General features: G+C 39.8%; 1 protein-coding gene across 2 annotated transcripts in view; it reads right to left on the bottom strand.

Moving 5' to 3' along the window:
• SPTLC3 (serine palmitoyltransferase long chain base subunit 3) overlaps window positions 1-25606 on the bottom strand; it is a 133657-nt gene that overhangs the window by 83097 nt on the left and 24954 nt on the right. For both annotated transcript variants that reach the window (XM_026503019.4, XM_057312667.1), the window contains exons 2-4: window positions 17913-18098; window positions 2856-3010; window positions 2076-2224 (exon numbers count right to left, since the gene is read on the bottom strand). In XM_026503019.4, coding sequence (XP_026358804.1) covers window positions 2076-2224; window positions 2856-3010; window positions 17913-18098 — 490 coding nt within the window. The remainder of the gene's footprint in view (window positions 1-2075; window positions 2225-2855; window positions 3011-17912; window positions 18099-25606) is intronic.

Raw genomic sequence — 25606 nt, 5'->3', positions numbered from 1 at the left:
GTGATTAGAGCACATAGTTGAGTTTGGGTCTTTGGCAAAATCTCAGTCCTTTTCTTTCAGTGGGCAAATATGTTCTTCTCACATATTTTTGGCCAAGATACTGTGTGTGGTCTTCTATCCTTTCACTGTGTTTTAAATACTTCCTCTTGATTTCTTTTTTGTTTCATTTCCTATTTTGTAATACGATTTTTGTGTGTTTTTCCCTCCAGAACATTGGAAACTATTTTTAAAAGCTCTGGGAAAGTACTCAAGTCATTAAATGTTCCTAAACTTTTACTTTGGACTCCTCAAGAAGCATTTTCGGTTGCTAAATTGGTAAGCTTCCATATTCCAATTTTCATTGACAATCCACTGGCACTGTTACACATTTTCTTAAGACTAGATAGCTTATGCTTTCTAAAAGTTATTGAAATAAGTGGCATTCAAAATTGTGCTACTAATTCTTGCATGCTAGGCTAAGGTTACTGCTTATACTGCAGAATACTTTCAAATGTGCCCCTTTTACGTCTTTATTTTCTGACTGCTCATATCCATCCTTGTTATCAGTTCTTCTATTTGCTTAAAATTAGTGTGGGTGGCTTCTATTTTGCTCTCTCACTGGTTCCCTGAAAACTGTTAAAATCTTCCTAGAGCTTGAGTCAGAGACTAAGTGAAGCAGGTAAACATTAGAAGTCTAGCCATTCAGAAGGCTGAGTAAGTGGAGAAAGAACTCAGGCTGCAGACAGTCCAAACTATGATCTTCATCTCTGCCTGGCTTCTCTGGTTCATTGAGTCTGCAGAATCAGGAACTCCTGTTCCATATCTGGCTTCACTAGGAAGGAAACTATTGCCTGTGTCAGGTTAGCTTCTGCAGGCTGTGACTGAGGAATGTTCTGTCTCAATGAGTCGGGCATCGTCATCCTCAGGAAATGTGTTTTCTGTCTCGTGCATTAACGATCCTGGTGATGTCACCAGCACCAGAGGAAATATCCCCAAAGCTTACTGACTCCATGTCTTTTATAACTGGGGAGTAGTCTTCCAGTCTCTGCCCCATCCCGAAAGGTGTATCATGGGTGACCCAATTCTGCTAAGTGAAGTAGAAGCTTCCTTCCACTTATATCTGCAGCCCTCCTGCCTCAAAATGAAGATAAGTAAGATGGCTTTCTTAAGAAATCTGGGCAACCCCTTCTAAACTTTGGAGCTTTAGCTAAATGTGAACTGAATGTATGGATTAAGAAAGTTACTTTGTTCAACTTGAATTGTTCTTTGTTGCATGGGTTTGTAATGCCCTTCTGTCAAATGGATATCTAAGAGGGGCACGTGGCTCATTTTTCATTAATGGTAAATCCCTTTTTAGTAGATTTACCTTGGGTTCGTAGACTGGCCTGAAACTGACATGGTAACTATACATATATCATTCTGGATGGGAATCTGCTATCATAGAAGAAGCAAGCTAGACTGGGAGTTAGTATGATTAATAACCCACTGGGGGGGACATCACTTAGTTACTATGATCCTGTTTCCTCTGTAGAAGATGAAATAACATCGCCTGTGCTGCCTCCTTGAGCAGAGGACTTTTGTGAGGAACAAATGAGAAGATATATAAGAAAACGCTGTGTCAGGAATAGCAAGACACTCTACAGGAGGAAGCTTGCAACACTCTTTCTCTCTGAGGTGGGGAGGATCAGAAGTTTCCTTCTCATAGATTTCACTCCTTTGAATAAGGGAAAAATGTTTCAGCTAAAAGAGAAACAAATAGGCAGTCTTCACAAAAGCTATTTCAAAAAAACAAAAGTGGGAGGAAGACTCTAGAAAAGGACCAGATGGAAGAGGCATAATAGTTACTATTTTAAATAATGTGGTCTAAGGAAAGATCCATTTTTATTTTCTGGAGAATTAAAACCTGTAACTAATAAACTGCCTGGCAAGAGCATAATGTTTGAAATTTCCGAAAAGGCCTTCAGATACCTTTCTCATTTTGCGATTTATAACAGCCTTTTGAGGTACACAGTCTAGATACAATCTGCGTTTGAGAAGTTGCCACAAGGCATCTGAGGCCCAACTGGACAAAATTTCAAAATGGTGAACATACATACCCATTTCATGTCTGGTGCTGGCCACACCTAAGCCATACTCCTCTAAAACATCCTTCACTGTCCTCATAGATTCGTCGTAACTGGCAGCCAGGCCAAGGAAGTTATACGAGCCCATGTTGATGACATCTTTGATGACTCTTCCAGTGAACCTGCAGAGAGAAGACCACAAAGGGCTTTCTCATTTAACATCAGCCTTGTGCCCCATAAAAGACTCTTATAAGGAGATCTTGGCTCTGGCCCCAATCATATATTTTCTTTTTCCTTTCTGATGTGCATTGCTGTCAACACAAAATGGTCTGCCCTTGGAGGACAGTAACCCCAAAATGAAGCTGGGCAAAGCATTGGAAAAAGGTATCCCAAGCCATGGAGTATTACTTAGCCCTGGTTTCCCTTGGGCGCTCACTTCTGTGACACCTGTGCTCTTGTTTAAATTCCAGCAAGAACTTTCTAGGTGAGAAAGAGCCATGGTCATCATGGTCTCCTTCAGCAAGAAGCAAGGGGGTATAATTTGTCCATAAGGCTGAAAAGGCTCTTCCTGGCTGGCTCTGTGTATCCTGCACCTTCTGACACAGGCTTTATTTTAATCTAACACAGCCACCCTTGGCAACTGAATTACCATGACTTCCTCCACTGGAATTATGAGGGCTTGCAAAGGGCTCAGTGATGGAAGACCAGCAACTTCCGTGGTTTAGTGTTCATCAGCTCTGTAATTTGGTGCCCACGCTAAAATGTCCCAGGAAGGATTTCTTTCAACCAAGCCCCTCCAGAAGGCTGCCTCACCTAAATGTCCAGTTGTAGTCATCCGACACCCTCTCCATCACATCAAACCGAGACCCCGGGGCACTGCAGATGGGCCGGTTCCAGTTGTCTCGGATTCTCATGTACAGGTTCCGCGTGTAAAAATTCTCAAAGTTTTGATAAAGCGGCACAAAATCCTGTTACAACAGAGGCAGCAGTTTACCTTTGGTCTCCTGTTTTTTGTGTTTTATTTGCAATTGAAGGCTGGAAGAGCCAAGTAAATAGTCCACCTGCAAACGGTTTTGGAACAAGGGCCTATAAGTAAGGAGACAGGTGGGTCCACAAAGAACTCTGTGAGACCTCCGTCCCTAAAGAACTTACATTTTAGTGGAAGGAAGTAAAAAACGTGGCACAGAAAGGTAGCAAAGATGACAGTGCAACATAAGGTAAGTCCCAAAATGAGTGGGGACCCAATGAACCTTGCAAGATTTCATCTGAAAAGTAACAATAGATGTTTTCGTCAAAGGAGTTTAGCTGGAGAAAAGTGGTTGGATGATAATTTGGTCTTAACTTTTTCTGAACATGACTATCCCCACTCATGTTTTCAGAAATGTGGATGAACTTGATCTTGGACCTATTGGCAAAACTCTTGGCAGTTGGCTGGCTGTCATATAGCCGAGGGCCTAGAAACTGAGTTGATGAGCTTGTGGAGGCACCTGGCTTCTCCCACGGTTGAAGTAACAGCACTGTTTTGCTATATAGAAGGTAAGCCATGCTTGAGGGGTTTACAAGCCAGCTGAGGCTCAAAGAAAAGCATGTCTAACTTTTGGTCATCTAACTCCTAATAGCATAAGGCAGAAAATACAAAACCTTGGTCTAAGCCACGTACTTTGGGTATTTGCAAGATTAGAATGAGAGGGAGAGTCACATCCTCCTGGAGGAATCAAGGTAGCTTTATATAGGAGGGGTCTCGAAGCTGGGCACTGAAGGTGGAACGAGATTGCTTTGGGCAGGGATGCTTAGAGAGGGCACTCAGGATGAATGGGTCTGTGCTGGAAGTGTAGGGTGTTTTGAGGAGAATGAGTAAAAATAACACACATGGCAGATCTTGTCACTCTGCTCAGATCTATAATGGCTCCCACCTCACTTAGAGTCAAAGCCAAGGTCTTGAGCGATCTACTCCCTGTTACCTTCCTGATCCCATCCACTACTATTCCCCGTGGTGTGTTAAGGTGGCAATATCCGGTTGGGAACAGAAAATGGGAACTTTAAGTGTCTGGATGAAGAACTCACACACTATCCTGGAGTCAATGGGGAACCACTGAATAACTGGGAGGGAGCTTTCTTATTCTCCCATCCTTTTTGAGTTCATGGCTCTCCCTCCCATTATGGAATAGTGCTGATTTCCTGAGGGAACAAGGAGGACCAGGGCTCAGGCTTTGTGGAAGACCTTCTTGTGCCACGGGTTTGGCTTACTCATCTCTTGAGCTGATCCATTCCAGAGGATAGAATATAGAATCTGCAGGCTTGGGTGGCTGGTGGTTGCATCCAAGCCACAGTCTGTTTTGCCACATCGTTAGGTTTTCAGCGGCAATGACATCATTTCTGGAGAGGGAGTTGTGATTATCTAGAAGAACAATGATTATAACCACAACCCCAGCACATACTGGGGACTATCTATTGCATGCAAATTTGGAGGCTGGAAAGGGCAACTTTACTGGTTACATCTGTAAGTTGAAAATTTCATACCAAATGCATTTGTCCTCTAAGAGTCAAGTATCCTGATAGAAGTTATATGAAGATTTAAAGCAACGAAGTTATGATAATTATACCTGTTTATGTTCTAACAGGGAAATGGACATATTTGTGAGAGAAAAGGGGATTGTATAATTTCAGGCACATCTTTTCCAAATGATTTCTTCTTTTTTTTTTCCAACTGTTTACTGACTTATGGATTACTCCATATCCCCAAATGTTATTTGTGTCCTTCTATTTCTAAGTTTTTATTCCTTAATTGAAATGACATCATATAAATTCATACTATCAAGAGAAAAAAGAGAAGTAGGTCTGTAAGTACTATTTCTGGACTCTGAATGGAATTATAGTTTTAGATTTTTTTGAGAAATCTTACTCAAAATAAGGTTAACAGTTGGTTTGGGAAAACACTTGGCTTTAGGTAGGAAAAACAAAATATTATGTCTATAATATTAAAAAATTAATTTCTCTCTTTTTTTAAGATTTTATTTGAGAGTGAGAATGAGAGAGAGAGCACAAGCAGGGGGAATGGCAGAGGGAGAGGGAGAAGCAGACTCCTCACTGAGCAGGGAGCCTGATGTGGGGCTTGATCCCGGGACCTTGGGATCATGACCTAAGCTGAAGGCAGATGCTTAACCTGCTGAACCACCCTGGCACCCCAAAAACAAAATTAATTTCAACAAAGAACCACGAGATGCACAGGATACCAGGGCAGAGGGACGTAGAAGTTGTAGAGTTCAAGCACCCATTTGACATGTGAGGAAATCAGACCCAGCAAGATGAGTGACTTGAACTCTGGTCAGCCTCTGGCTTCGTTCACTTTCCCAGCAGTCACTTAAGAGTGACTTCAGGCTGGCACCTTCCCCACTTCTGCAAGTTTCCCTCCAAAACCCCAGTTATAACAAAAACCATGACCCACAATACGGAAAGCTCAGGCCAACAGTTTGCCAGACCATAGAGGAATGTCCACTCATCTTAAGGAACTTGGCATTTACTTGAGGAAACAACCTAGGGCATTTCATCATTGAGTCTCATAAAGACACGCTATCATGGCCTTTTGAGGGAAGGTGAGAAAATACTTCATCATGCCCAAACTTTCTGGCTCCTGGCTCAGAGATCCAGATTTTCTGCCTACGAGGAAATGGGCAGCCAGCTTTTTATTGAGACAGATGCTTTGAGGGCAAGATACAGGGATTCTAAGCTATTCTGTGGGATCAGAGAAGACTTTCTAGTAGGGAATGATCTTCATATTCAATAGACTTTTTTAGTAATTAAGTACCTGAAACTTCTCTGCCAAAGGGATAGACCAGTTTTTTTTAACCATGCAGGGCCATTTCTTTGTGAGTGGTGTGAGTGCTAACCCAGGTCTGAAACACAAGCTCTGCAGTGTGTGTCCCTGAGAGGAAGCTACTTAGAATTCAAGGTCTGGTTTGAGTAAGAATTGCCTTCTTTTGAGGCATTGTCCTGCTCTTCCTCTGCACCTGTGAGGCTTCCTGCCTCTGCATGGGTGTATTTTCACCCCACCCCATTCCTTTGAGCACGAGGGAGGTTTCTTCAGGAGCAGTCAACACCTTCCAAAGGTCAATGACCTCTAATCTCAGGTAAACCTCCCACGGCATTTTCGCTATACCAGAAAATGAAACTGGACTAGATATTGCAAAAACAGGAGCATTGCAAGAGGACATACCTTTATCCATCTGTAGATGTAACTTGTCTCTTGGCCTACTCACAATCTTTATTTTTCTTCCTGACACAAATGGCTAGATGTGAGAGTGAAACTTGGGGCATAAGGACACAATTGTTTTGGGGGGTGGGCTGTAGGAGGGTTGAGCAAAATCTAAAAATGCAGCCACAAAAATGTCTTTGTTTCTACTGCAATACGACAATCTTTCTTTTTCCACCTTTAAGCTTGTAGGATACTTTATAATTTTCCAAGTGTTATATATATTTCTACCCAACGTTTATAGGTGACTTAGTGGAAAGTCAGAAAATTTGAGGGGACAAATTGGGAATCACAGTTCTAAAACTAGTGCTCTTTTCAATAACCATGCTACATGGCTAGGTGCTTATAAGGAAGTGAAGAGAACATATCCATGGCCCATTGTGAAAAATAGTGCCAAGTTTGGAAGCATGCTCCTTCTTATTTGATTTAACTACCTGCTCATTCAATAGAAAATAGAATCATGAATTTGTAGCGAGAGAAAAAAATCATTATCAAACACCAGTTGTTAATTTTGCCCACATTAACACTTTGCTTTCACCTACACTTCTGCTCTCACCTAATATTTCATTTTATGTCATTATTTCCTTTTGGGAAATAATAATGAAATATGTTCATGTTCTCTTCATTGCTGGAAAGGACAATGTATCATAAACAGTTCTTTTAAGTATGAGAAGTACAATGTCAAGATGGCTAAATTTAATTCTATTAAGAAATTAGAGGGATATTTGAATAAAACCGGTAGACTCAGTGCTTTTAAGTATTCTACCACTCATCTAAAAGTCCTCTGAAGTGACAAAAGATGTTTAAGAAACAAAATAAATTTACAAATGCCTAGAAAGACAATGGAGAGTATCATTACTGAATCAGAAATATTGAAGCATCACAAAACTCAGATAAGATCTAATCAGCGGAGAAGTAAAACCATAGGAAAGCATAGTTTTAAAAACACTTGCTGAGAAGATTGGTGTGGACATAAATTAACTGTAGGGGAGTTTAAAGCTAAGAGTCAATAACCATAAGAAGTTGAGAGTCAGGATGATTAAGTGGGAAGCTAGATCTCTTTGTTCTCTTTTTATTGGATTAATAAGTAAGAAGCAGTTGTGTTGTCCATAGGACAAATCCCCTTGCTAGGCACCAGGTACGGAATGGAAGAGCAATGCCCCAGTGTAGAGAGATGGGGAGTCCACAAGCTACTGGTCCTGCAAACTCCTTCCATTTCCCTTCTTAAATCACCCAAGATAGGTGAATATGTAGAATAAGGATTCTTAAATTTAAAAAGAAATGAACATAAAACAGTGTCAGTACTATTTAAGGAAAAGTAGCATAAGAGGTCCCAAATTCAACAAGCAGAAGAACTAACATCTAGTGAAAAGACTTAATAGAGTAAACAGAAAAATAATTTAAAATATATTTGTCTTTTGAGACAAACAACAGAACAATGCATCCTTTTAAAAGATCAACAACTCAAAAGGATAATGGACTGCTGAAAAACAATTAATAAGCTAGAATAGAAAATTGACTAAGTTTTCCAAGACATGATGAGAAAGGATAGAGAAAAAAATATATAAAGGAAGTCAAGAGATACATAAGACAGATTCAGAAGATCCAATATCCCTCTCATGGGAGTTGCAATCTTGGGGGAAAAAAAGGAGGATAAGAAGGAGAAGTGTAAGAGGAGGAAAAGAAGGTAAAAAAGACGGAGGAGGAGGGATGGGGGGAATTCCAGAAAGGAGGAAAGACCTGAATCCTAAGATGTGAATGATCTACTGGGTACTGGTTAAATTTCCTGTCTCCAGGGATAAAGACGAAAGCCTCACGTGTTTTCAGGGAAGAAAGAAAGGCAGTTTACACACAGAGGAATAAGAAATGGATTGCTTCAGACTTTTGTAGGTGATAATGGTAAAAAAGATTATGAAGGAAAATGATTTTGAACTTAGAATCCTATACTCAGCTGAACCAGCAATCAAATGAGAAAGCCACACAAAAACATTCCGATATACGTAAGGAGTCACGAGTTTAACTCCCACGGACCTTTTCTGTAATAATTGAGCACATACCTCAACAAAACAAACAACGAAATAACTAAAGAGGCAGGTGAGACGCCAGGTAAAGTAGTGAGTGAAGAAACTGATGGACTCTGGCTTAACCCAGGTATATGAGGTATAAAGAAACAGAACCAAAAAATTAATAAACAAATGATACCCTGGAAAATGGGTAGGTGGGAGAAAGAAATATTAAATTCTTCTCCTGATCTGGAGAAGACTCTCGTCACTAACTGTATCTACATTCCATGTATATGTGTTAAATATTAAAAGAGAACCACTAAAATAATAGCGGGGAGAAATACGATATATAACTTCCTAACAGTGACAAGGAGAATCAAATGTATCAAAGGTATGAAAGGAAAAGTATTTAAAATTAAAAAAAAAAAAACAGAAAATGTGAATGTTAAATATAAGGATGGCAGGAATCAATTTAAACACATGAGTAATTAAAGTATTAGGTTTAACCATAAGGAGTTGCCAATGTTTGTTTTTGACCTACAAAAACAGCAATTTCATACGGTTCAAGAAAGTAATAGTTCATAGCTTATATTATTTTATTAAAACGCAGCTTTCACATTTGATTTAAAATAAATCTATACGCTGCTTGTAAGAGGGCTACATTTTCTGAAAGTGATGAAGACTGAAATAAAGAGATGACTGTTGAAGAAAAAGCAGATGTATAAATATTCGTATCAGACATGACAGAGTGCAAGGTAAAGTAGGATAAAAGGAACAAATCCACTGAGAACTGTAAGAGTCATTTCTCATGTATCTGACAGTTACATTGAAATACATGAGAAAAAGAAAAACTAACAAATCCATAATCACAGTGGAAGACGTTTCCAGAAACGGTAAGTTTGAGAAGACAAAAGCATAAGTAAGTCTAGAGGATCCAAATTACATAGTTAGCAAGTTTGTTCTAATAAACTTAAAAAGACAGTGGTCAGTTTTTCATGGCATGCATGGAAAACTACAAGAAATTCCAATACAACTATCTGAGAAGCTGTGGCAAGTAAGGAGAGATATTCATGAAGGTGGTAGCATTTGGAATTAAAGTATTAAAATACCAATAGCCGTCCTATATGCCATCAATAACTAATTAGAATATGGGATATAGAAAAAAGATAATATTCAAATAGTACCACCATCAAAAATTTGTACCCAAATAATGATCATAAAATATAAGACCTTAGAATAAAGAAAACTATAAAATTTTATTAAAGGACGTGAGAAATACCTAAATAAATGGAGAGACATATCATGTTTCTAAATGGGAAGACTAAATATTATTAAATGTCAAATTTTCCAAAGTTAACCTATACCTATAGCTTTAATAATATATTACCAATTAAAATGACAACAGTTTCTTAAAAAAAATTCAATGCCTGACAAGCTAATTCTAAAGTATACACAGAGAAAAAATCTTTAAGAATTTCCTAAAAACTTACAAATTTACCTTAAAAATAGGCAAATTGATCAATAATTCAAATCAGTGGGTAAAAAATTCAATTAATGATATTGAGATAATTAAAAACTCTCTTTTAAAAAAGAAAGTCCTCCTCACATGAAGAGACACTCAACATTACTCAGCATCAGGGAACTACAAATCAAAACCACAATGAGATACCACGTCACACCTGTCAGAATGGTTAAAATTAATGAGTCAGGAAAGAACAGATGTTGGTGAGGATGTGGAGAAAGGGGAACCCTCTTACACTGTTGATGGGAATGCAAACTGGGGTGGCCACTCTGGCAAACAGTATGGAAGTTCCTCAGAAAGTTAAAAATAGAACTATCCTATGACCCAGCAATTGCACTCCTAGGTATTTACCCAAAAGGTACAAAAATACTGATTTGAAGGGGCACATGCACCCTGATGTTTATAGCAGCATTATCAACAATAGCCAAATTATGGAAAGAGCCCAAATGTCCATTGAGTGATGAATGGATAAAGAAGAGGTGGTATATATACACACGCACGTGCACACACACACACACACAGACATACACACACACTGGAATATTACTCAGTCATCAAAAAGAATGAAATCTTGCCATTTGCAATGACATGGATGGAGCTAGAGTGTATTATGCTAAGCGAAATAAGTCAGTCAGAGTAAGACAAATACCGTCCAATTCACTCATATGTGGAATTTAAGAAACAAAATAGATGAACATAGGGGAAGGGAAAAAAAAAGAGAGGAAGGCAAACTACAAGAGACTCTCAACTAGAGAGCAAACTGAGGGTTGCTGGAGGGGAGGTGGGCAAGAGAGGGGCAACGTGGGTGATGGGTATAAGGAGGGCAATTGTGTCGAGCACGGAGTATTATATGTAAGTCATGAATCACTACATTCTACTCCTGTAACCAATATTACACTATATGTTAACTAACTAGAATTTAAATATTTTTTTAAAAGTCCTCCTAGCTCACACAACACATAGACATAAGTTCTAAGTGAATTTATGGATCAATGCATAAATACCTCACAGATCATAAAAGTACTGAGCGAAATTGTAGGAAAATTTATTTTAAGATGAAAAAAATGCTTTCCTAAACCTCATGAACTCTCCCTCCCCCAAAAGCAAAAACTAACAACAAGGAAAACAAAAGAAAATGTCTGATACATACGGCTTAAAAATTAAAAACGTAAATACGGCTAAGTAGAACATAGAAAAAATTAAAAGCCAAGAAAGAGAATAAGAAAAATAGCTAAAATCATTTAATAGACAAATTATTCATATATGGATATATAGAAAAGACTCCTCTAAATCAGTGAGAAAAAACAATTTAATAAAATCAAGAGCAAGGGATATGAAGAGGCAATTCAAGAAGAGTAAGTATAGGGGCACCTGGGTGGCACAGCGGTTAAGCGTCTGCCTTCGGCTCAGGGCGTGATCCCGGCGTTATGGGATCGAGCCCCACATCAGGCTCTTCTGCTATGAGCCTGCTTCTTCCTCTCCCACTCCCCCTGCTTGTGTTCCCTCTCTCGCTGGCTGTCTCTACCTCTGTCGAATAAATAAATAAAATCTTAAAAAAAAAAAAAAAGAAGAGTAAGTATAAAGTACTAATGATCATATCAAAAGCAGCTCAGTCTCGCTGTTAATCAGGAAAATGCAGATTAAGACAAGAACAAAGAATGTTCACCTATCAGACTGGCCAAAGTAAAAAACATGTTGGTCTTATCAACATTCGAGTGCTGGTGAGGAAGCAAGCGCTCCTTGGTACTGCTGGCTGGAGCCTAGCTGGGCAAGCTTTTTTGGAAGGCAATTTGCCCATCTCTCAGAAGTTGAAATATACGTTCCTTGAACCCAGAAAGCCACTTCTAGGAATAATCCTCGAATAAATATACGTGCCGTTCATTGAAGAATTATTTGAAATAATAAAATAATAAAAAATGGTGATATAAATAATCATATAGCCACATTATGGAATATCATCGTGGAAATAGTACAAGGAATGAGGGAACCGGCACTGACATGTAAAGATCTTCAGACATAGTCAGGTGACAAAAGAGTGAGTCACACAACAGTGTGTATGATACAATCCCATTTACGTTAAGGAAAAGACAGAATGGGCGCAAATGAACCTTTGGGCAATGAAATGCCTGAAAACGACAGGAAGGAGGCTTTTGCTCCTTATTTCCATAACAAAAAGGAAAGGGAAAGAAAGACAGGCTTGAGAAGGGGCTCTTCATTAGGACTTGTCATAATCCGCCCATATCACACATTGGCTTAGCACGAGTTGCTGTACATAGCAAAGCTCTACCTTATCAATATGGTTTCACTCACATGTGGAACATAAGGAATAGCAGGGAGGACCACAGGGGAAAGGAGGGAAAACTGCGTGGGAAGAAATCAGAGAGGGAGACAAACCATGAGAGACTCTGGACTCCAGGAAACAAACCGAGGGTTACAGAAGGGAGCGAGGTGGGGGGATGGGGTAACTGGGTGATGGGCATTAAGGAGGGCATGTGTTCTGATGAGCACTGGCTGTTACACGCAACTCATGAACCATTGAACACTACATCAGAAACTAATGATGTGCTGTATGGTGGCTAACGGAACATAATATAAGCAAATAAAGAAAGAAACAAATCGATAAATGTTTGGTAGAATTTTAAAAAATAATCAACTCTGCTTGACTCCTATTTGTAGATTCCTTCTTGCGAAGGGAAGCAAAGTCTGAATTGTAAAAGAACTAGAAAATGATTTAACTAACATCTTAATGACACAGCAGAAGTTATGTATGTGTGTGTATAACATGTATATATATGTATATTTATTTGGATGTTCAGATATATATATCCAAATAAATATTGACCTGAGCATTCACTGTGTGGAAGCCATGATCTAATTTTACTGATGGTCTTATTTCACAAAATATTCCGAGAACTCTGTTGTAGAGTTGTTGTTCCAACCTACGGCACGTGTTTCTCGGCTAGATGCAATTGTGGAAAATATTCAGCTCTTGTGAGGGTGCATTTGCTTTTTAGAAACAGCCAGGAGGTATTTGGAATGAGGTCTGGTTGGGGAGATTGGGGATTTCACTGGCCAGCAATTTCTGCTGCATTTAAAGCTATTGATCTCTTGGTCGATGGTTAAGTCAAGGAAGGGAGGGGGTGACGGTTTGCATGCACAGGGAAGTTTGAGAAGTGTCGCACTAAGACACTGGCTTCTAACTTCTGCACAGGAGACTCACCTGGGAAGCTTTTATGAACCTCACCAAGGGTGCCCCAGAAACCAATGAAATGAGAATATTTGGGGGTAAAGCCCACGTCTTAGTGGCTTTTTAAGCTTCTTAGGTGATTCCAATGCGCAGCCAAGGCTGAGAATCGTTGGTCTAATATTCCCATCTCACAAGCTGCTGGCTAATATGCTAAGTTCCCAGGGAAACCCCAGTGAAAGCGCTGAGTTTGGACTCACCCAGGTCCAAACAGGAAGACCAGGGCTCGGGCCATCTGTTTACTATGGACAAAACTCCTACCCAGTGACCTTAATGGAACTCATCCTTCCAATTACTCAGAAGAAAGTCTCTCTAGGTGAATCCCGCTCTTGTATCAGGATGCAAAATGTGGGTGCAAAAGGGCAATTTTTAATTCATGCAAACATTCGGAGGTTTGTCTTAAAATTCTTTACAGTTACAACTTGCTGAACCCTCTTTGCTTCATGTGGGAGTAAAAGCCTCTGGGGATGGGCCAGAAATACCTGGGATGTACTTGCAGGGACACCGGAGGGATTCTGTGGATCTAGCGTGAACACAGAACTGCACTGCCACGTTCTCTAACAGGCCGGTGCCCTGCGGAGCAGGTCTTGCTGAACCTGTTATCAAACCATGCGGATTGAGAAATGCGGCTGTGCTTGAAGTTTTTCAAGTCTCCGATGGTGTTTGACATGCATTTGATGATTATATTTGCTGACATCTTCCAGATTTTGCAAAGTGAAGTCCCTGCATCGTTGAGAAAGTGATTTAGCTAGAGGTCTTTAACGAATTGCAATTCATCACTGCAGTGGCCTTTGATTTTAAATAAAAATATGTCTCCAAAATTAAGAGTTAAAAGGAGAATTTAAGCGAGAATATTTAAACCTCGTACCTGTCTGTACTGTCCTATTTTTGCCCGTGTCTTCTGATCGTTAGTGGAGCTCTATCCGATGTGCCAGATGTCCTGAGCCTATGATTTGTTTTTCAGTGCTCTTCTGGAGGAAGATTTTGATTTTTTTTTTTCACCTATTTATACTAAGTGAATCAGTAATGCTAAGTGAATCAGTAACCAAGTGATCTAGATAAGGGGATTGTCAGAGGCTTTATGTTTTGGGTGTTTGGGCTAGAAGTCAAAAAGAAGAAGAATGCAAAAAGATTCTGAATTCAGGGCAACGCTTTAGTTGGAATGGATGGTTTGATGTGAGAAGAGTCATCCCAGTGAGGGAGAAAATAGGAAAACTGGATTAATAAATTCTTATATCTGATTAAAAGAAGAAAGAAATGAGGAGAGGTACATGCCAATGAGCTTGACTGCAACAATCATTTTGCTCTGTATATTTTTATCAAAATATCATCTTGTACCCTTAAGTATATACAACTTTTATTAAAAACAAAAAGAATGCACATAGAGTAGAAGAGTGTAATCAGAATCAGATCTCTTTCTGATCTTTTTGAAAAACATAATTGCTATTCACCACCTTACGGAGGTGCTTTTTTCCCGATTTCATTTTGCTCTTGGCTGGTTTGGCTTAAGGGATGAATCATTCTGCTCTCTCAGCGAACAGCTTTTAGAATAGAATATAACGCTCATTTCTGCTAAGAGAGCCCAGAGTCATTGGAAAGCAGTGTGTTTCCAGCAAGAGACTTCAGTACGTGCCTCAAGTAGCTTATTAACGCAAAGCAAGGATACTGTCCCAAGTGCGGGGCTGGGGAAAAATAGTAAAAGGCTAAAGGTCAGCCTGAAGGTAGGGTTTCTGGTGAGCAAGTCCCATCCAAAAGAATATAGCGACGGCAGCCGTTGCAATTTATTAAAACCAGTTACTCTGAAAGCCTCAAAAGGGGCTCAAAAGGAAGGAACATGTAATAAGAAGCGTACCATGTGAAAGGTCTGACCACCAAGGTGAGTCAACCAACTGATGCTCTCTACCCCACAGAGATCTACCAGGAGGGATATCATTTACTTTGTAAAGAAATACAGGGCGTTATTTGATACAATGTCTTCCTCCTGGAGCTGTGCTTGCAGCCATAGTGACAGGTGTTGTAATCCAGGCTGCTCGCCCTCAGTGTATCCCATTGTTCCAGACCAGGCACCCTTTCCCCCAGTCCCTGGAGTGTAGGAGGCAGACAGCTTCCTGAACGGAGCTGCCTGGCTAGGGGTCACAACCCTCTGCGGTGGTAGCACCCACTGGGGGCTCCACACCCTATCATCGTGAGCAATGCTTCCAAAGGACTCTCCTCTCTCCAGAGCTCCCTGTGGGAGCCACGGAGGCCTTGGCTGGGACTGCATCACAATTCACCTGTCTCATCTTGCTCCCTTTGCTCCCTCGCAGGTGTACGGGCATTGCTTCGAGGAGCACACCACAGAAACTTTTCTGCCTTCACGCCTCCGTCTCAGAGTCTGCTTCCCTCAGAACCAATTTGCCTATATATAAGTATGTTCTGCTTGAATGTAAGAAATGCTTTGGAACGACCAAAGTGACTAGCCCTGCTGGGTTGCTGGAGCAAAAAATACTGGCACGGCATAGAAAATATACAGCAGAGCTGAAGCCTAAGCCTGCTAAGGGATGCCACACCTGAGAAATTTACATTTGACTCACCCTCTGTCCCAGTAAATATTCTAAAATGTGCTGATCTATTGTGCACCAGTTACCTACACCTGGGGAGCAGGCAGATCGGTGATAAGAGCTTCTAGAACAGACCGGCTGGTGTCAGGGAGGGGCTGTGGGGATCCTCACGAGAATGGCCAAGAAGAACTTGCTTTTCCTATCCCAGTCTCCCATTTCGTTATCAGCTCCTACTAGACTCAACTGTTTCTATATGTTTGCCACTTATGGATCTGTACACCCTCAAAATTGTATGTGTGCACATCTTTTTGCTGATATAAAACTTTGCCATTGTGACCGGTGTGCCAACCACCATTCTCGTGTCTGACCACGGCAGAAAGTTGGGATTAACCCTGGTTTCTTCCCTTGATCTTATTTTCTGTACACACAGCACCAAGGCTTGTTGATTCTGCCTCCTAAATATCTTTAGAATTCCCTTTTCTTCATTCCATCTACCTCTTCCCCAGTGTAAGGACAAATATCTCTTTCCTAAACTATTTTAAGGCTTTTTAAGCGGTCACTTCGCCTCTAGTCTTGAATTGGAATTCCATCTCTTACATCTATTAAATTCTCTAAAGTTCTTCATTCTTGTCTCTCCCTTCCCCTTTTTTGTCTATAGACCTTCCTTGGGAGATCTCATCTACTTCTGTTGCTTGGATTAATGTTGATATGCTCAAGATATACTAAAGATGCCATACTCTCCATCTGGGACTTTTCTCCAGGGGTGTAGACCTTTATATCGAACTGCCAATTCTCAACTGGTCAAAAAAGGAATTGACCATTTTCCCCTCCCACTGGCTCTTCCTCCTCATTTCCCATTTCAATGAATGCCACAACCTTCTTCCTGCCCAGCTGCCCAAGGCATAGACCAGGGTGTGGTCTTTGATTTGTCCATCTCGCTAATTCCCCAAGTCAAGCCAATCATTCTTAACTCCATCTTCTTTAACATCTCTTGGCCTTACCTCTTACCACCACCCCTATTATAACTACCCTGCTCTTACCCCAAGGTCTGGTCTAGCTTTTTTTATTCTTAAGCTGGATTTCTGCATCAGCCTCTTAACTGGATTTTTGGTCTGTGCTCTCCTCCTGCGATCCCTTCTTCATAGGCCAGTGAACATGGTCTTTCTAATCTGCAAATCTGCATTCCTCTGCCTAAATTCCTTCAATGCCCATTGTTCGTATAATAAATATCTTTGGCTTATAAAAACCCATTATAGTCTGGTCCCTACTTGCCTCTCAAACAATCTTTCTCCCCACATACTCCCACTGTCACTCACAATAGTCCAGTCATTGGAATTCCTCGGTTTCTTGAATGTACAATGCTTTCTCTTACCTCTTTCACGCCACATTTTCTTTCCCTATGTTCTTTGCTTAGATGTGTTCAAGGCTCCATCATGTGGAACGATCCATGGCCATAATCATCATAGTATTTCAAAGCAATTTTTAGAAAAAGGAATTCAGGGCATCATAAATTATATAAACCAATTCGGAGAACATGTTAGGAAAATGCAGGCTCTTTGCTGATCCCTGAATATTTTCCAGGGTGTCCTGGTAGCTTTATGTGAAAAGAGGATGATGTAGACTTTTATGGATTAACTATCAAAAGTATCTAGATTAGTGGTTCTAAATTGGGTTGTTTTGCACTTCATGACACCCTTTTACAATGTTTGGAGAAATGTTTGTTTGTCACAAGTGTGTGGTAAAATGCTAACTCATCGATATGAAGAGAGGCCAGGATGCTGTCAAAAACCCTGCAGTGCCCAGGGCGGCCTTCCACATCAGAGAATTATCCAATCCAAAATGTCAACGGTACCAAAGCTGAGAAACCATGACCTAAATGAAATTAAAATTTCATATTTCACTCAGGCACACTTTTCTATTCTAGCATAGAACATAAAAAATATTAATCTTGCAACAAGATCAGAGTCCAGTCCTAGCCAAAAGCCCTCGTTCTTATATTTTGATTCTTTCCTCTTTAAAATGGTATTTTAATACCTGTCTCATGAGATTGTTATAAAAATTAAATACGATGATGTATAAGAAAACCCTTAGTTCAGTGTTTGGAGAATAGTAGTTGCTCAATAAAATATTTTAAAAAACCAAGTCCAACACATAGAGGGTGGGGTTTATGAGGTGGCGATGAAAGGAATTTACTCTGAGTGGTTCCTGAGTGCCTCATTCTTTTTTAGGCTCTGTGCATGCATGACCACTTCTGAGAACACTTAAGAGAAGAATATGCATTGACGAAAATCCAAAGAGGTACACATACATACTTTTTGTTCTTCTCGCTCTATGGCTGCGTTACACTTTTCTATCCCGCAGCTCCTCAAAAAGTCTCTGAGATAGCCAAATAGGGTTCCAAGTCCATATCCCAAGTAAGTGAAAACCATAACGTGAAGAGGTGCTTCTTCAAAGGATTCAACAATTGGCTTATCATAAAAATGTGGCCTCCCATTTTGCTGAAAACACAAAAGAAAACAGAAGGTTAATTCTCATTACAATAAAATATATATTTAAAATTTTGGACTTCAAAAGTTTTAACTTTCAAAGAACATGTTTAAGATCATAAAAAGTACTTAGAGAAAAGTAGAAGTTGATCATGAAAGAAGGTCATCAGAAAGGTACATTTTATTTTCCTACCCCCTAAAAAATAATTGATTCAGGCAAAAATTCTCAACAGATGCTAAATCCATTAAGTAAAATGTTAATGAGGAATACAGTTTTTGCAAGATGCCAAAGAATCAGCCCATCAGTTACTCCCTAATCACAAATCTGAGGTTACTACCTTGACCGGATGATCAAATTCCATCACCAATGTTGGAACAAGAGCCTCTGTGCTCTTATCGTAAGGTAATATTCAATATGCGAATGATGCATTTAACTTGAATTTAGTCAAGTTTTTATATCTAACTTCCATTTCACAAGAAACATCAGGATAAGGGAATGTGGCCAATGACTGCATGAGGAAGCAATCAGATAATCCACAATGTGCACAGCGAAGGAAATTATTAACAAAATGAAAAGGCAACTGATGGAATGGGAGGCAATATTTGCAAACCAAATATATGTTAAGGGATTACTATCTAAAACAAAGAACTCACACAACTAAAAACCACTCCTATAACCTGATCTGAAAAATGGGCAAAGTCCTGAATTGACATTCTCCCAAAGAAGACCTACAAAAGGCCAATAGGTAGATGAAAAAGTACTCAGTATCACTAATCATCAGGGAAATGCAAATGAAAACCACAATGAGATACCACCTAACACCTAGTACGGTATGGGTACTATTGAAAAAGTAAATGATAACAAGTGTGGGTGAGGATGTGGAGAAAAGGCAACCCTTGTACACTGTTGGGTGGAATGCAAGCTGGTACAGCCATTATGAAAATGTACAACCTATGTGAGGTTTCTCAAAAATTAAAAAACAGAACTACCACATGATCCAGCCATCCCAGTTCTGGGTATGTGTCTATAGGAAATGAAATCAGCGTCCTGAAGTGATATCTGCACCTCCAAGTTCATTGCATCATTATTCATAATAACCAAGATACAGAAATAGATCATCGAAGTGTCTGTAGATGGATGAATGGATAAAGAATATAAAATATTGCAGAATATTATTTAGCCACAAAAAAGAAGTTAGTCCTGCCATTTGCAACAACGTAAATGAACCCGGACTACATTATGCTAAATGAAATAAGCCAGGCACAGAAAGACAAATACAGCACGATCTTATTTATATGTGGAATCTGAGAAAGCTGAACTCACAGAAGCAGACAGTAGAATGATGGTTACCAGGGGCACGAAATAGGGGAAATGGGGAGATGTTGGCCAAAGTATGTAAGTCTTTGATTATAAGATGAATAAGTTCTGGGATCTGATGTACAGCATGGTTACTACAGTTAGTAACACTGTATAGTGAATTTAAAATTTGATAAGACAGGGGCGCCTGGGTGGCACAGCAGTTAAGCGTCTGCCTTCGGCTCAGGGCGTGATCCCGGCGTTCTGGGATCGAGCCCCACATCAGGCTCCTCTGCTGGGAGCCTGCTTCTTCCTCTCCCACTCCCCCTGCTTGTGTTCCCTCTCTCGCTGGCTGTCTCTCTCTCTGTCAAATAAATAAATAAAATCTTTAAAAAAAAATAAAAATAAAAAAAATAAAATTTGATAAGACAATATTTCTAAAGTGTTCTTTCCACACACAAAAATGGTAACTAGGTGAGGTGATGCATATATTAATTAGGTTGGCTGTGGTAATAATTTCACAATGTTTACATATATCGAATAACATTGTACACCTCAAATACATACATTTTTATTTGTTAATTATACCTCAATAAAGCTGAACAAAAGAAGAAAAAAAGAGGGGTGGTGGAGGGGACTTAAAAGACACAACCCAATGCAGTGTGTGTTCTTTCACTGGATCCTGTTTTCTTGTTGTTGTAAAAACCTGGTTAAAAAATACACATTTTGAACAACTGCATAAACCCAAATGTGCACTGGATATATATCTTATTAAGGAATTATTGTTAATTTTGTTAGGAGTGATACTAGTATTACAGTTAATGTGAGGAAATACTTCAGTGCATGCTGAAGTATTGGGGAAATTAAATGCTATGACACTTATAATTTTTTTTTCAAATGGTCCATCAAAAATTAAATATATATATACATGAAGGAAGTTTTGGAAAATGTTAATAACTGTTGAGTCTATAGGGCGCCTGGGTGGCTCAATCGGTTAAGCTTCAGACTCTTGATTTTGGCTCAGGTCATGATCTCAGGGTTGTGAGATCAAGTCCCACGTCAAGCTCTATGCTGAGTGTGGAGCCTGCCTAAGATTCTCTCTCTCTCTGTCTCCCTTGCCTGCTGCCCCTCCCCCCACTCTCTCTCTTGCTCTCTCTTTAAAAAAATAACTGTTGAGTCTAGGTGGAGGCCATATGAATGTTTGCTAAATTATTTTTTCACTTTTGTGTGTGTTTGAAATTTTTTGTAACAGAAAGTTACAGGAAGTATTTCTTTCTTTATATTAGGTGTCAATATTCCAGGAGAAAGTAACTTTCAGTACCAAACCATTCTAATTCCTGTTTAACTGATTTGCACGTAGTAACACAATCAATACTGGCTCAGTGGATTAGTGAATAAATTATTCCTAAGGCCAAGGTTTAATTAAGTTTTAGTCTTTAATAAGTATTTATACATTCATTCATTATTTCACTCAACAAATATAATGTAATGCCCAGATTCCCATTTCTCAATGAGAAGTGTTTTGACCACTTGTCACTTTTAGTGAATTACAGGAAATGGTCAAATGTCTACTCATATTTAATGCATTAATTTAATTTGCACATATATATTTAGAATGATGCATTATATAAAATCTTATTAATTAGAAGCATTGTTTTTGCTATTGTCATAATCTTTGTTGCCACAGCAAACACTGTTTGATTCCATCAACACAGTTGTCTAGAGTATGTCACCTTCCTATCCCCTGTATCTTTTGAGCTGCAATATTTTGGAAATATCGATGTGACTTAGTTACTGCAAGTTTTATCCCAAGCCACAAAATATATGACAATCAAAAAACTCTGTCTGTAGATGAGTATTTTTTATGTCTACATCGCTTGTTTTTAAAGCAATTTTTAAAAAGCCTTTTTATAATGACATTGAACACTTGAATTGTTAAGTCAAAACCCTCATGAGATATTATTAAATATTATTAAAATTCCTTGCCTCCTTATTTATGCATTCTCTCAGGTTACTTCTCTAGATACTCCAAACTAACATGGATGGATTTGCTCTTGTCTCATATGTCTTCCCCAAGTATTACCTGGTGTCTCAAATAACGACAGTGAGATGGCATTGCTTAATATGAGGTCTTGAACGAGAGGTTATAACCAATGCCTTGTACTTGGGATTACAGAGCATTCAATGGGTGCCTATTGTGAGCTGACTATGTGCTAGGTTCTGGGGATTCAAAGATGAACAAAACAGACCGGGTCCCTGGTTCCTGACTTCTTCACTCCTTCTCACTATGTCCTCCCACCTGTCCTGTAGGTCTGATGGAGAGCTGATCTTACTATTCTGGTACCAGCTTCGGCTCCTATCATTGGCTCTGTTCTGTGCTTAACCTTTGGACTACATCCGTGTCCTGTATTCCAAGTGACCTCCCAATCTGGTTAGGAACAATCTCCTGGCTCCTTTCACATCATGGGGACACACCATTGGCTTCCTTCTTTCCTCGATTTGTCAAATTCCAGGAAAAGGGACTGAGGTTCTCATGAAGGAGGATTTGATGAACTTTTTTGACTTGTAGGTACAAGATCAAGGAAGAGGGAAATGGGAAGTATCTACAAGGAGTATTGTGTTATTGTTGATAAAAAGACAGAGGGAATTAGAAAGGGGAGTGCTTATGGGGGGAAGACTGGATTGGATGTGGTTATGGCTTGCAGAAGAGGGACTGTTTGCCAGGCAGTTAGAGATGCAGGAAAAGAGAGAGACCCTGGCTGAAATGGAGTCAACTGCTATGAGGCACAGTTTAAGCCATGGTTGAAGGTGAATGTGATAAAGGAGAAATTATAAAGAGAGAAGAATGGTAGGTTGGAGACAGAATTTGGGGACCTACTGATTTTAAAGGCACCACAGAGGAAGAAGAGTGAGTGAAAGGGGCTCAATTCAGATGACTTCACACACAAATTAACCACTTTGGTTGACTTAGAAGATGGCTAAGTTATGTAGCCACATGTGAAGAGATACACTTCTAGGCCATCCTGTGAGGATCAGCTGAAGATTTTCCCTTTTTCCTTTTCTGGCTCTATATCCATTTCTGAGCTCCATATGTCACCAAATCAAGCAGCACATTTCCCCTGAAATCCCTGGGAACTTCCTGCTTGAATTGGCTCTGAGGCAAACCTGCATTGCACAGAACAGTCTACCTAGATGCAAGTAACACTCGCAGCTGGGTGCACAGCCTGGGCTTGGGTAACTAGTTCATTTTTTTCCCCCCTGTGACTTGTTCTGGAAGAAAGTTATAACACAAAGAATAAATTTTCAACAATGTCCATCAGTTCAAACTAAAACCTACTTTCTCTCATATAACTTGATTTATTTAATTTAATTTAATGTAATTTTATTTGACAGAGAGAAAATGAGATACCTTGATGGAGAACAAAGTTATCTGGAAATACAAGTCTTTCTTAACAGATGGAAAGTGACTCATTTACTACGTGCCTTTATTTAAAATTGAAGTCCATCATACCTCTTGGGAAAGGTTTCTCAAAGGGTTGGATAGTTATTCTGAAATACAAGAGTTTGTCTTTTTAAAGTAAATGAAGCACTAAAATCTTGCTTAATAAGTTTGCTGGCCAAAGACTGACACAACATGGGACTCCGTGATGCACTTTCTTTCTCTGTTCTATCTTTTCTTTCACAGCCTTGAAAATAAACAGATCCTGAGCCACCTAGCCTGGAGTGCCTGCTCACTGGCAACCCTGAGATACTCTGAGGTTTGTTCACTTCCTGAATTCTTGTCACATCTGGAAATAAACAGGGTGTTGGAGCATGCTGGGAGGACCCACTTTTACAGGTGACAAGTCTTCCATTCAAATTAGGAGGTCTTTTGTTGGCTGCCTATTTTAGATAGTCCTACGCTAACATTAGAGGGGATATGAAATCAACAAATACAGTCCCTTTCTCCCAGAATTGATAATGTTACGGTGTATGTGGGAGGTGGGGTGGGGGCAGGGAGGGGAGTGAGTGAAAATGACCATAACATAGAGCAAAAAATAAATGTCATAAGGGTGCCAAAAATGGAGGGACCATATCACACTGGGTGATCAGGAGAGGCTTCCTGAAGGAGGTGGAATTTGAGCCCAGTCTTGAAGAGCTGAATGGTGGAGAGCGCTTCAATAGCCATGAGACTACTTGGGTTTAAATCCTGGCACTTTCATTTGCTGACTTGATGACCTTGGCGAGTTCCTTAATTTCTCTTGCCCTCAAATACCATAAGTGTACAATGGAGCTAATAAAGTGTTTGTTTGTTTTTACAAAATTTACTTATTTAAGAGACAGAGTGCAAGAACAACATGAGTGGGGGGAGGGGCAGAGGAGAGAATCTTCAGCAGACTCCCTGTGACCAGCACAGGTCACAGGGCTCCATCTCTAGACCATGAGATCATGATCTGTGCCAAAACCAAGAGTCGGATGGCCAACCGACTCAGCCATCCAGGTGCTCCTAAAGGTTATTTGAAAATTAAATGAGATAAGATACGCAAAGTACCTGCCACAGAGTAAGTACTCATGAAATGTTTATGATTTTCATGAAATCTTCTGAATAGAGAAGACAGATGAAACTGTTAGACTGAAATATTTGGGAAGAATGGGAAAGAATACATGTAGAGCCTTGGCCAGTACCTACACACAGGGAGAAGCAGGAGGAGAAGAATCTGCTGGGAGACAGCAAGTGTGAGGGAGGAAGCAGGGGGAGGCTCAAGGGGGAGGAGAGTCAGAGGGTTGGGACACTGGAGCTGAGGAAGAACATTGCATATGGCGACGCTCACAAGGAAACTTCAGCAAGTGATTTTATCCACCTGTTTTCCGAGTGGTTTTATGGACAGCAGGATTTAAAGAGAAAGGAGGTGTGGAGACAACAGGCCTTGGAGTTAGTGACTACTCACTGAAGAAGTGTGGTGGTGAAGGATGAGACAGACAGGAGGTGGTGGCTTTAGATACTAATAGTGAGGGGAGCTGCTTCTTTGAGAATAAAGAAATAGCATGTTTAGGAATTGAAGAAAGTACCCAATAGATTAAGGACAACTGGAGATAAAGGGAAGAGATGGTATAATTCCCAGAACAGTGTCCCTAATGGGATGGGAGGAAGAGCACACGTGACTATCTTGACCAGAAGGACACTGACGGTCTCAGTAGCATTCTTCTCCCCAGAATTTTGAAAAACAAACAAACAAACAAACAAAAAACTGAAACACGCTTCAGGCCTTTGTTCTGCTCTAGTCCTTAGAGTGGGATAGAAAGGGATGAGCGAATCTGGAATCAAGTTAATTCTGTAGATTAAGCACCCACTCACAAGCAAGCTTTTGTTTTCAGACTGAGGCAGCCCATGGAACATGGCACACTCCATTATACTGCTGGGTTGGTCCTTACAAAGAAGAGCCAAGATGAGAATGAAGAAACTGTCAGGTTTTGGTCACTGTGGGGGTAGGAAGTCTGGTAATAAGATAGTCCCTGGGATGACAAAATGCCAAAGGGAACTTAGAATACTGGGGATAAGGATAGGGCCATCTTTCTTTCTGAAGTGGAATGTGTGCAGAATTTTTCACATTATGAGAGTTGGGTAGACCTCGTCAGAGGTCTCCCGGGTAGAACACAAACTTCCAAGGATACGGGCATTTTGGGAATGAGTGTCTACCTACATTGTAGTTGCTAGGTTTTGAGCAGAGAAACAACCACTGTGAATGATATCAAATAAGAGATTTATTCCAGAGATTAGGCTGTAGTCAAATGTGGGAGTTGGTTAAAAATCTATGGGAGGGGAGACCATTTCCACAATGGTGCTGTAAAGAGCTTCCATGGACCGTCTTAGCAATTAAACAAGCATAACAGGTAAAAAAATTATAAAAATACAACCGTGTAAAGTACCTGCAAAATTTTTAAAGGACATACAGCAAATGAAGAAACATTTATTGCTTGCTTGTGTGTGTGTGTATGGGTAGTATGTATATGTTTTCTTTTTAAAAAATACATTATCCCTAAGGTAGTAAAATTCAAAGCAGCTCTTTCTTCAGTAGAGTTCTTACTTTTACTCTAAAATATTTGAGTGTCTTATTGATTCCCAGTTACCATTTATTTCTCTTCTAAAATATTTTGGAATGTCAATTATACAAATGATACAGCTGAAAGCTCATAAAAGTGGAATGATATAAGAATGATGAGCATACACAATTCTACCTTATTT

Source organism: Ursus arctos, unplaced genomic scaffold (genome assembly GCF_023065955.2).
Source record: "Ursus arctos isolate Adak ecotype North America unplaced genomic scaffold, UrsArc2.0 scaffold_16, whole genome shotgun sequence".
Lineage (NCBI taxonomy): Eukaryota > Metazoa > Chordata > Mammalia > Carnivora > Ursidae > Ursus > Ursus arctos.
Note: the sequence above shows the minus strand (reverse complement) of the source record. Positions and strands in the feature narration are given on the sequence as shown.